Below are 13,448 nucleotides of genomic sequence, written 5' to 3'. Positions count from 1 at the left end.
TGTTTCCTGAGCAATGCTTTTATGTGAACCAATCATTCCTATCCTACCTGCTTCATCAACAGCTGTCTTTTAAATGAAATATGTTCAGACAGTAAAATGTCACCAAAATTGTTGGGTTTACACTGTGTGTTAATTATTATCTGAAGCCCTAATATCTGCTCATCTCAAGATAGTACATTATAGGGAAAAAAAATGGTCAGCCTGCATTTATGTCTTACTTTATTTGAAAAATTGGTGAAAAAGCTGAAAAAGTGTTTCAGGTGTCTTATCCCATAGATATTGTTAGATCAGCAAAAAATATAATTTCCAGTGGGTGTAGTTTTCTTCCAACAGGTAGAAGTAAGAGGAACTTGAAGGGTTTTGCTTTTTTGTGTTTTTTTCTTTACTTTGTTTTAATATAATCAGTCTCCATTGACATTAATGGCTTTCTTTGAGGCAGAATGTCACTATGCATGGATCTACCGAAGCAATACATCACATGTATAACTCTAAGGAGCTACAAATAAAATAAATTTTCTTTTTTACGTTTAGAACATTCCATGTCGGGCCATTTCAATGGGTCAGGGCCAGGAAGTCCATGCAAGGCACCTGTTAAATCAGTGCATGCAAGATGGAGGATGGCTCCTCCTACAGAACTGCCACCTTGGCTTGGAATTTCTCAATGAATTAATGGACACCATCACAACAAAAGAGTCTGTGAATGAAGATTTCAGAACCTGGATCACTACAGAGGCTCACCCAGAGTTTCCTATTAATCTTTTACAGTCCTCTATAAAATTTACCAATGAACCTCCTCAAGGTAGGAATGACTTCCCTTCCCATGGGAGACATCTCTGCTGGTCCAGGAAGGTTGGGCAGAAAGTAATGTTGGCTTCAGTGTGCAGCTACTTGAAGCTGCCAGTCTTGGACATCACTGACCTATGTTCCTGGGCATCCCCTGGTCTTCTGGGCCTCCATGCACCTCCTTACACCCAGAATCTTTCCCCACTTCCACGATGTTTCCTCATATCTAGATGTTCATCTCATGCTTTCTGAGCCTCTAAGCCCCCAGCTTTCCCAACCTAAGTAGTCTATGTTCAGAAGCAAAATGTGAGATCTGCATCTTAATTGGCAGTTTGGACTCATGTTTCTGTATTAATAGGGGTGTAAGAAAGATATGGATGGAATGAGTCCAGTGAGAACCCACAAAGTTGCTGAAGGAATTGGAGAATATGCTACGTGAGGAGAGGCCAGGATGACTGTTAAACCTTGAGCAGAGAAGGAGTATCTTATTAATGCCTACAGATAAATAAATAAATACACCCTTTCTTTATATATATATGTATATATATGTTGCCAGTGGTTTCAGTTGATGATGTCAGTAGAAGCTAAGAATTTTTATCCAAGGTCCTATTTAAAGCTTCAGACATTTAAACCTCTTATTTCTGTATTTAGCTTCCTTTGAACACTAGTAAGATGTTTGTTACAGAATGTTTGATGTTGTGACACACATCCTGTTTCAGCATTTATACTCCATCTCAACAGCAGGTAGTCAGTCTGTTGATAAAAATTTCTTACTTCTTCCTCTTCTCCTCTCCTCCTTTTTAATTCAGAGCTCAGCATCTTTTTATTGCACAGTGACCCCCTCCTAATCATTCTAATGATAACAACCTATAGCTCCAAGAGGCTATTTTAGAAGTCAAATTATAGCAAATTTGCAACTTGCATTTAGCAGCTAAAAAAAGCCCAGTGTAAAAATTTTAGTCAGGATGAAATATAGAGAGTTTTAGTTTCTTAAGCCTGTCCTGTCACATTGGTTGCACAATACAATAAAACACTTTTGTTTGATTTTGGAACCCTCTTCTGATATCTGTGTGATATTTTGAAAAGCTATTTGTTTGAATATTGTTTTACAGGATTTTTGTGAAGTATGAACAAAAGCAAAAGTACTTTTATTGTGTCATATAAAGTAAGATGGCTTTGACCATCTTTTCACTGCACTTAAAATCTGCCCTTCTAGACTTGTGTGAAGCTGATTATGTGGAAAGTATCATAAGAGGGGCCTGATGTCAGTTACTCATGCTTGGGTTGTCTGCCCAAGGCAAAAGATGCTTGAGTAGCACTGCCTGAAAACATCTGGGAGCAGTCAAGCTTCCATATTCCATGGCAGCTGAGACTGTATCAGTATCAACTGCCTAAAGCTGTTCCTGGGATATGAAATGTCAGTGCTCCAACAAGCCTTCCAAGTATTAATATTTGCACTATGAATTTAGGTTCTCTTCTCATCACCTTGGTGCCTGTAGGCCAGTTGAACAACCTGCATACAGAATTTTGAGATTTTTCTAGGAATCAAATCTAAATAAAATTATCTTAAATAAAACTAACATCTCTTATTATAAGTAAATAGCAAAACAAACTCTTGGATACCCAGTGCTATATTTCATATGATGCTAGGTGTCTTTTTTATTGCCATATAGTTGCTAAATAATTATGTTTCTATTTCAGTTGTTTATGGGATCATTTAGAATATGATTATGTAATCTTAAATCCTTCTGGACTCTTGAAATTAATCTTTTGTGTTACCTACATAAAACAAAATGTTTTTGAAGTTTGCCTGCTATGGCCAGCTGAACAGATATTTTATTCTAAGACATTATTTGAAGGTATAAGTAAGATGATACTGGAAATTGGAATAGAAAACTATGCTTAACAGAGGTTGGACTTACGGATTCCATACTTTTTGTTTTGCAAATGTATTACATTTTTATACTTACCTTCTAGGTGTGAAAGCTGGCTTAAAACGCACATACTCAGCTGTTACTCAGGATCTGCTGGGAGCGAGCAAAATGCCACAGTGGAAACCATTGCTATATGCTGTGGCATTTCTTCACACAACTGTTCAGGTTTAAAAATACATTTCTTCTCTTCTGTCATAAAGCCATGTTTCATTTATCAATGAGCCTTGTTTTTAAATGAGAAACATTTTTAAAGGGAAGTTCCATGTTGGCAAATTAACACAAATAAAAGAAGAAAGAGAACAACATATCTCTATTACTGCAGCTGTGTTAGAACTTATAATTTTGTTCATGTTGGTCCTGTATCTCCAACAAGGATGATATTTCAGAGGAAAAAATAAAGACAATCAAGCAATGATCAATTAGAGTACTCTTCTATTAAAGTCCTGGTCAATGACTGTGTGATCTGTCTTTCAACTAACTGGACTTTTACTAATATTTTAGCTCATAAAAGCATATTAAAAAAATTTACAATTTATAGTTTGGAAAACCATAGTATCAAAATGCTGCATTCATAATGAGAAAGTGTAAGAGGGTGAATATAAATCCTTTCTGCTCTGAAACCTGTAGGAGGAAATGAAAGTAGATTTTGGGTCTTAACTTTCAGGACTTCCATTAAAGAAAGTGCTTTATGGATTAACCACAACTTTTCATCATCCTCTCAATAGATTTTGCAGTACTTTTGGTTTATATTTGGAGCCTGGCTAATTTAGCTCTGTGGCATCCATGCACTGATACATTGTGGTCCAGTGGAAGCCTGTGTTAAAAGAAAAAAATTGCAATTACCAGATATTACTCTAACACCTATGTACTGCCAGCTGAGTCTGTTGATGATTCACTAAGGAGCAGTTTTTCCTACTTGCATCTGCACCATGCAGACACAGCAGGGATAGGAATATAAGTGATAGGAATATATCTAATCCATAGGATGACCCCACAAAATTATTATGGCTGATGATTTTGAACACCATTGCCTCAAACAGTAGCTTAATTTTTGAAATTCAAAAGCTATGGTTCCAGACTCGGAGATTTAAAAGATACTTTAAAAACAGGATTTTTTTTCCTTTGTGAGAATATTAATATTCCTCTTCGTTTGTACAAAATTTAGCTACTAGATAATCAATCAAGTTTTAAATGTATTTTTTAAAGTTGGTGAAATAGAGTTCCAGCTGGACTACTGTGTTCTTAACATATTTCATGTATTCTTCTGCACTTAAACTTTCTTCACAATTAATATCAATCAGTGTTTTACCTTTAATTCTAACCATTCTACAGGAAAGAAGGAAGTTTGGCCCATTGGGCTGGAATATTCCTTATGAATTTAATCAGGCAGACTTCTCAGCCAGCGTGCAGTTCCTTCAGAGCCACTTGAATGATGTGGGCATCAGACAGGGAGTGAACTGGAGCTGTGTCCGCTACATGCTTGGAGAAGTGCAGTATGGAGGCCGTGTGACTGATGACCTTGACAAGGCCCTGCTGAACACATATGCAAGAGTCTGGTTTGGAGAGCACATGTTCACTGAAAAATTTTGTTTCTACAAAGGCTACGTTATTCCAAAAGGGAATACAGTGGAAGACTATCTCCAGTACATAGAGCAGTTGCCAGTGACTGATACACCAGAGGTGAAATATTTTAATACATTAAAGGGAGTTTTTGTGAGATTAATAACTTAATGAGGTATTTTTTTTTTCCAGAATCGAGTATGCATAGGTCAAGATTAGCCAGGCAGACCATTATAGTGGATATTCAGTGTAGATCTGATGACCAGAAAGAGGTAGATAAGGCCTTCTTCAAACAATTGGAAAAAGTCTCATATTCACAGGCCCTGGTCCTTATGGAGGACTTTTAGCAATCCTAATTATCTTCTTGGAGGTTGATACAGCAAGGTTCAAGTATCAATGTGTATAAAACCCTGTTGGAATGCTATAAAGATGGAGCCAGAGCATTTTTGGTAATATCCAATGAAAGGAAAAGAGGCAATGGACATAAATTAAACAACAGGAATTCCATCTGAGAACAAGAGAACTATTTTTTAAGTGGAGGTGGTCAAACACTGGAAGAGTTTGCCCAGAGATATTGTGCAGTCTTGTCTTTGTAGGCATTGAAATCCCAGCTGGACGCTGTCCTGGACAGCCAGCTCTATTTGCTCCTGCTTGAGCAGAGGATTTGGATTAGATGACCCTCAGAGGTCCCTTCCAAACCAAACTATTTTGTGGTTTCACAATTCTGTATGGGATTGTGCAGACATGCAATCTGAGAAATAATAAAAGTAAAAAAGCCCATGGTCTCATTTGAAAGTTATAATTGGGAGTTTATTCCATTTTGACAATAAAAAGATATGGATGTTGCCATGAATTGGTGGGGTAGGGTGCAGGGTAGCTTCTGGTTGTAACCAGTTTTACATGACCAGTATGCATGTCACAGTGGTCACAGGGACTGGAGGATGGTGACTTTCTGCTCCCTCCAGCACAGGCACACATGCTGAAGTTAGTTAAAACTGAAACAGAAGAGAATGCTCTGGAAAATTGAAATAGAGGTGAATGGTCTGGATTTCTGTCTCATTTCTATTAAGTTGATAAATGCCATTGGAAATAAGTTCCATTAAAATTAAATAGACTGAGTGGAACAGAAAAAACTGGTTTTCACTTACTGATAATGTTCTGGCTGCAAGGGTGAGAAGTTTCCAAGGTCATAAAATAAGCTTGGAAAGTTCTGAATCTCTGAAGATAGTGAGACCAGAATGCAAAGGTATTTGTGCCAGCAATGATTTACCTTTTCCAGGTGAGAGTAAATGCAGACATGATCATGCATCACTGAGATCCATTTGAGCCCAGCTCATGATGTGGTTCCTATCAGTGTATGAACCTTGGCTCTATCAGATTTCAGGTTCCGCATTCATGGATCTGCTCTTTTAAGCACTTGGGAACCTATCTCACAATGCTGCAATGTATTTTTAAAGTGTTTTGATGCCTGTAAAAAATCTGTATGTATGGTTTGAGGTAAGGGAATTTTACCTTTGGCTTTTATGTAAATAGAAGCAAGTCCAGGAATGCAAACATCTTTTTGTTCTTCACATTTTCACTCGTTAGGAAGAAAGCTGTGACTTTCTTCTGTCATTCTAAACTCTGTCAAAATTGCTCATGAAAACCTTTAACCTTTTAATCTCCCAATCTTCTTCGTTTCACAGAAGATACTGTGCTAGTCCAAACAGTGTATCCTTGATTCATTCCTTTTCCATTTTTAGTTAAGAAAGACTGAATTGGCCTGCTTGCAGCGTCCTTGCTCCTTTGATGAAATTTCATCCTCTCATCAAAATGAACACTGTCTTCTGAGATAGGCAGTTGAACTCAGTGTATTGGGTTAGGATGGAAAGGTTTCAGTAGAAGAGGGATAAGGAGAAGCTGGCAGAAGCTTCCCTCATGTGTGACAGGGCCAATGTCAGACAGCTCCAAGACAGACCCACTGCTGGGGTAATGTATTTAGGAAGGATAAAAAGCTGCATGTGAACCTTCAGTCAGAGAGAGGAGTGAGAATATGTGAGAAGAATAACTCTGCAGACACCAAGATCTGTGAAGAAGGAGGGCAGGAGATGCTCCAGGTGCTGGAGCAGAGATTCCCCTGCAGCCCATGGAGGACCCCACCCTGGAGCAGGTGGGTGCCTGAAGGAGGCTGTGACCCTGTGGGAAGTCCATGCTGGAACAGTTCCTGCAAGATCTGTGGCCCCATGGGGAGAGGAGTCCATGATGGAGCAGATATTTTGGCCAAGGTTATGACCCCAGAGGCGACCCATGCTGAAGCAGTCTTTTCGGGAGCTGTGCCCCCTGTGGAAGAGACCCACACTGGAGCAGCTCAGTGGAGCAGCCCAATGGATAAGTTTGTGGAGGACTCTTATGCTGGAGCAGGAGTAGAGTGGGAGGGTGTCCTGCTCCTGAGGAGGAAGGAGCTGGAGGCAGTGTGGGACGATCTGACCACAAATCCTGTTCTCTATTCTTTGTCTCCCTGTGCTCCAGTGGGAGGAAGTTTGGGAATGAAATTAAGTCTGGGATGAAGGGACAGGTGGAGGGAAGGTGTTTTGATGATTTGGCTTTATTTCTCAAGATCCTACTCCAATTTGATTGGTATAAATTCAGTTAGTTTCCCCAAGTCAAGTCTGTTTTGCCTGTGATGATAACTGGAGATTGATCTCTCCCTGTTCTTATCTCAGACCATGGAGTTTTTGTTGTGACTTCTCTCCCCTGTCCGGTTGAGGAAGGGATGATAGAGGAGTGATTTCAGAGGAGTGTAGAGCTTTAGCAATTGGTTCTGAGGATTCATAAGGCTGGAAAACACTCAAAGACAGAATCCAACATTCTCTTTTTACACAATGTTTCTGGAGATTCTGGATCAAAAAGAACGAGAGATTTGAGTCCTTGATTAACATACAGGACATTCAGAAAACTGGTCCACCCACAGGTTTCTTTCTTCTTCATACATCACTTGCATGAAACCATAGGACCAGAGCTGTCTCCCATGTCTCCCTGTCTTTGTTAATATTGATCCAATGTTTAAGTTAGCCCTTGGACTAGGTCTCCATTTACAGATATAGCAAATATTCTTCATGGTGCTAACTTGGGCTATAATATTGCCACAAAATCTACTAGAACAAAACCAAACAAATAAGCCCTCTCTGTGCAAGAGCAAAAGCAGAAAAGAATGTATCTTCAAATGTGTATTTCCTTCCACACAGAATATGAGTGTAATAAAGTGCATTGGTATTTTTGCCTTTTACAGCTCTAAACATTGAGTTTGAGTAAACCACTATTTGCAAAACATTAAATCCTATCTGGAATCTACCTGCACGCTGTTATAGTCACACCCTCAGTCAAATGTTGTATTAGGTCTGTACTTTGTGCTGTTGTAAGGATAAGGTTCTCAAGTGGTATAGATCAGTGCTTCTTTGCTGACTTTGGCAATGGTGCAGCCACTTATATCCCTTGTCCCTGAGTTTCTAGATTTACAAGTATAACAATATTAAATGGCCCTTTTAATTCTCTTCTCAGAGTATGTAAATACTGGTTTCTAGAAGTGCCTTATTGCAATATACTAATTCTAATGTAAAATATGAAAACTGAATATGTAAAAAAATGTGAAAAATGAGAAACGAGATTGCTTGACTTTTGTGCTCAGTTTGAGGGCAAGCCTTCCTCATTGATGGATCAGTGGTTCAAAGTTTGTGAGAGATATGTAATATCTATAATTAAATGAGGGCTGGTGAAATAAGTCACAGTACATACAATTCCTCCTGGAGAAGGGTTGCAATTGTCAATCTGACAATTATAGACTTACTGATATTTCAGTAGAAGTTTCTGAAAAAGCTATTATCATTCAGACAAAGGGCAGCTTTGCAGTAATTCTGTGCTAGCTGTATCTTAAATAAAATAATTCAATTTCAGGAGAAGAAGTAAGGAGGGGGAAGCTTCAACCAAAAATAGCTAAACCCTAAAATATTGTCAATGTATCACTATCTTTAGGTACTTCAGATGTGGGCATTATTTTATTTACCATGCTGCATGTCTTATAAGCCTAAGAGTCTGAGTAAAACAGAACATGTTAGAAATGTTGACTGATCAGATAATTAGTGGTATCTGCTTGAGCTGGTACAACAGCAGTAGACCCGTAGAGACAAAGAACCATTGCCAAGGGGTCAGTGTCCACATGTGACATTTCCAACACTGAGCCAAAGGGAAGGAATCTGTTCTCATCCCCTTGATACCACTGCACAGCATTATCCATGTGAAGATAATGAGATCAGTTAAAAAACTCTCCGCTAAAATGAATGGAAACACTATTGCATATGCAGCCTGTGTTAATGTTTTAGTGCAATTTGGGTTTGGTCCTTGACCGTTTAAATGGAAGAACTTCCACTGGCCTGTTCGCATCTATTGTTTTATGGAGCTGAAAATTTTCTTCCTTGTTTTATTTTTTTTTCATGCATTCTTTTCCCCCCCCCCCCAATTTTTATACCTTTTGCTTTAAGGTATTTGGACTTCACCCTAATGCAGACATAACTTACCAGACCAACCTGGCCAATGAGACATTCAGTACCATAGTGAGCATCCAGCCCAAAGACAGCAGTACTAGAGGGGGAGAAACTCGGGAAGCAGTGGTGCAGCGTCTTGCTGATGAGATGCTGGAGAAGTTACCTCCAGATTATAACCCTCATGAGGTATGTGCTACTTTATAAAACAGATGTTTTTTATGTATGCATGTATATACATTCGTGTTTTATATGTTTTATTGTGCTTCTTATATTTAACTGGCATGTGTTTTAAAAAGATCTTAAAATTATGCATAGGGGTTTATAAGTCTGTTTTGCTTTATTATCTAACATATTCCTACATCAGAAAGATATATTTCAAATGCCACAGTCCACTTAATCTGTCATCTTAACTCAGAAGATCCATTCAAGGCATCAAAAAGTTCTTGCTTTCCTTAGTAGCTTACAGAAGTAGCCTGTTGACTCTTTCTGAGGGTCTGCTGATCCTGTAGTGGTTACAGCATTAAATTTACCTACTCCCATTATGACAGCACCATGATGAATAGTGAATTTTATCACTGACCTTTTCATGCTCCAGATTTTTTTTGGGTCTGAGCCATAAGAGGTATCTTTGTCAATCTTTTCTTGCATTTTTAATTAACAGCCCCATTAAATGGAAAAATCCAGCATAGAGACTCTTGCATCAGTTTATAAGTAGGTTCTACTGTCTTACCAAGTGTTTCATGAACAGTAAATGTTAAAACCCCCTCATTTCCATGATTTTATTCTTTACAATTGTGTTTTGCATTGATAGTGCCTTTTTTTTCCCCTGGTTGTAGTTCAAGCTGATAAAATGCTCAGGATGAATTACAACTTGCTATGCGTGCTTTATTTTCTTCTCTGGCCAACTTAGAATGTCCACCTAAGTAACAAATAATAGTCCTGGGGACCCAGCAGTATTTCCTGTCTTCCCTTCTACTATTAATCTCAGATTGAATATGTCTTGTATAAAGAGCCACTTTTGTACTGTCATAATTCAGCTTGGAACTTCTCTTGTCATTCCCCTGTTGTGAAGCTACTTATGGTCCGCAGCATTTTTTGGTGACATTTCCTACCATCTACCTCCATATTGTTCTTTTCCATCCATTCCTGTTTGCATCTCTCCTTTTTGTCACCTTCTTATGGTGTGTCCTAATAAAAGTTTATAAGTAATTTTTTTGTAGAATTTGATTAAGAATGGAGTGTGTTTTCTAGTTTTCATATCATTCTTTGATAGTGAATAAATATTAGAAATAGAAAATAAAAGTAAATCTAGTAACTGTAATAATAATTCATAATTTATTAAATTTGATCATTTTCATGTTGGATCTAAAACTATAATTTATGCCTTAAATTTTTCTCAGTCCTCTTCCCTTATCTTTCCAATCAGAGTAAAGCTTTTTTATGGAACTAGGTTCTTCTAGTTTCATTCAGCTTCTTCATTTTTTTTTAATTTACAGTAGCAGTAAAATACTGAATGCCTGGATACCATGTATGCTTTTGCCACATTTATAATATGGGTATTGAGCAATATACTTGCTAAATCCTCCAAAGGACTATTTCTTCATTCCCTTGTTAAGCTGACAACTTTTTTCCTCCTGAAGAATTTGTAATGCTTAGAAAACATCAATAGTACTTACTGCAGTTTACATTGTAACCAGAGGGTAGTCTTAACCTCAGGTTTTACCCCTGGGAAATTTGTGCAATACCTTTCAGTCATGTAAAATGCACACACAGTTGTTTAATCTAAATATCACTTTGGATTAAACTGCTTTTCTCTGGCACTTCTTCTGTTTAATCTTAGACTCATTTACTTTCTTTTCTTCTTGGTTTATTCCCTGAGGTTATGCACACAAACCACATGTAGGGGGTGCCTCCCCTTTTATGTAACTTCATCAAATCTTAGGTTTGGTGACCACCAGTTCTGGAGCCAGGGACTGTAGTTAAGGGCAAAGGGTCTGAAAGGGTTATTTCAGATGTTCAGTCCTTCACTCTTGTCTCTCTCTGTTTTACTGCTGTATTTGTATTTGTATAGAATACATACTGTTTCATATGTCTGTATTTAAAAAAAAATCACCACCAATTGTTTTCATTGCTCTTTCACTCTCATCATCAAGCAGTATGACAAATTATCTTTTCTCAGGATCTGCCAATCATACATGAGGGGTTTATTTTCTAATAAGCAATCATCATTGCAATGATGCTCAAAATTAACATTTATTTGCTTCAGTACTGTTTCTCTTACATCTTCTATGAGCTTCAAAGGAAACTTATTTTGCTTTAATTTGCTTAATAGCTGTCCTGTTATGATTCAGCCAAGGAGAATTGAGTTTGTACAGAGGATGTGCTGTTGGATCTACTTTTTTCTTCTGTATTTCTTGTAGATGCATTCTGAGTTCAAGAAATGTATACACCTCTTCTTTCTGGGGATATCTAGTTTTCTAAAGTTCTGAGCATCTTCATCTGTGAATTACACTTCATTTTGATTAATCATACCACTCTATTTACATGTCTTTTTTTCAGTCTGCACTATCAATGGATGGCATGGTACTTTTCCACAGAAACATTCAAAAATTATACTTATCTTCTGTAGCATGGTAGTCATTCCTTTCCTCTGATCATCTAGAGAATGTATTCTGTTCATTTCCTAAGAGTTTTTTATTGCTAATAATGTATTCATCTGTATATCTCCTTGGCTGTCTCAGCTGCGCTACAGCATCTACAGATTTTAATTCTGTAGTGTTATGAGATTCGCCGTTGTTTTTTCTGGACCCTGATTTTTCAATATTTCTTTCTTCAGTTAGCTTAGTGAATTTACCCTTTGTCTCTTCCTCTACATTTTAGAACTTGTCTCATTCTCTACATCTTAGAACTTGATTTGGCCTTTCCAAATTCTTTCCTTATTGTAGGGGAATTTCCCTTTTCTGCCACAAGTGCCCAGTTCTATGTCTTATGTGTTGCTTATGTGCCAGAAGTGTGGCCACATCTACACAATAAGCAAAAAAATCTATATCAAATTTGTTTCTCATTTGAACGGTCACTCAATTATTCTGGAACCTTTTAGAAAGCATGTATATGGCTGGAGTGAGCTGTAAAGAAAGCTAAATTTTTAAATGCAAGTTTACATAAACTGAAAAAAGCCTCAAACCCAAATGACTAAAATACAAATATAGAAAAATAATATCACGCTCACTAATGTATAACCAAGAATTTAATCAGTCAGAGCAGAAAAGAAGGGAGGGTTTAGGTGTTCTCTGAGGAAAGAAACAACAGTTTGGCAGAAGCCACAAAATGGCAAATGAAATTATGCTTGCAAGCAAAAGGAGAGAAATGTATTATGTAATTACTTCCTGCAATGTCTGAGAAAAAAAAAGGAAATGAGATGGGTTCTGTTATTTGTCAATTTAAGTCAACATTTGGTCATTCAGAGCATTGTTACACACTAATCAGTTAAATAAATCTGAAACAAATAAAACAAATATCCTAAATTGAAAAGACTGAGGGAATGTGTCTAGAAAAAGAGTTTATATGCATTTTCCTTATTAGAAAAGATCAGTAAAAAGAGAAACATTCATTAGTCCTAACAGTGCAGCTTGGGTTTGCTTTTAGAATAATATTGTGCTCCAGTAATGCCATGATGTGTTAGTTAGTCTTTGAAAACCTAGGTACAAAGATTCTATCAGTGAAGAAAAGGAGAAAAATTTTTTGGAAACAATGAAGGTAATTAAAAGCAAATTCTCTTCAGGGAAAGTGGCAGGCGCCTTTGCTACCTTTGATCAGTTCTTGTGGCTCCCTTTAGAAAATGTGGAGTGAATTTGCACAGAACTACAGCCCCAACAGACTGGGTTAGGGACAGATGGTACCAAAAACAATTATTTGGTGACATTCAGAGCTCCAGAGTATTTTGTCTTGATACATTGTGAATCCAGAGAAATTTCAGGCTGTCACAGAGAGGCCTTCATTTTTCAATTATTAGCCTTCAGCAATGACTTCAGTCTCAACAACTTTCAGAACAGGGCAACCATTATACACCATGATATATGCTGCTTCTTTTGTTGTTGTGTTCTTGTAATGCTTCTCACCAGTCAAGTAACTTACCCAAAAGAGTAGAAACGAGTCACCTTTGCATGCTTTCTCGGCCTGTGGTTTGACACAGGTGGTGGAAAAGAAAATAAACCTTCCTCCTGACCTGGAACTGTCCTCATTTTTCTCTGAGTAAGAATTCTGCTTTCATGAACCTTTTTGCTTCTGGGTCTCGCCTTGCAGGTTACAGAGAGATTAGTGGTAAAATGATTGGGTTCAGTCAGTCCATGTAAGTGAAGACAGGTCCAAGAATAAATGTCAGCCTGTCACACAGAGAAGTTTTCAATGAAAATGATCCTTGCATCTTGAAAAACAGCTTTCTAGGGAATAGCAAGTAGCAGCAGGTTTTTTCCTTAAATATTCTTTGTAGTATTGATTTAGCTGTAATTCCTCTAAGGCTATGGCTACATTAGCAAGCACTGCATGGAAATAGGAATTTGTCTGAGAACCCCAGGCCTTCATTAGATGTTTTGCTGGGGAATTTGCCTTGGTCTAACTCTAGTCTGGGCCTGTAGGCTGAACCCATTAGTAATTG

General features: G+C 37.7%; 1 protein-coding gene across 1 annotated transcript in view; it reads left to right on the top strand.

Moving 5' to 3' along the window:
• LOC115901253 (dynein heavy chain 5, axonemal-like) overlaps positions 1–13,448 on the top strand; it is a 148,004-nt gene that overhangs the window by 115,793 nt on the left and 18,763 nt on the right. Inside the window, exons 70-73 of the mRNA XM_030943735.1 lie at positions 532–799; positions 2,761–2,882; positions 4,050–4,397; positions 8,792–8,980. Of these exons, the coding sequence (XP_030799595.1) occupies positions 532–799; positions 2,761–2,882; positions 4,050–4,397; positions 8,792–8,980 (927 nt within the window). The remainder of the gene's footprint in view (positions 1–531; positions 800–2,760; positions 2,883–4,049; positions 4,398–8,791; positions 8,981–13,448) is intronic.

Source organism: Camarhynchus parvulus, chromosome 2 (assembly GCF_901933205.1).
Source record: "Camarhynchus parvulus chromosome 2, STF_HiC, whole genome shotgun sequence".
Classification (NCBI taxonomy): Eukaryota; Metazoa; Chordata; class Aves; order Passeriformes; family Thraupidae; genus Camarhynchus; species Camarhynchus parvulus.
This window is presented reverse-complemented; position numbering and strand designations above follow the sequence as displayed.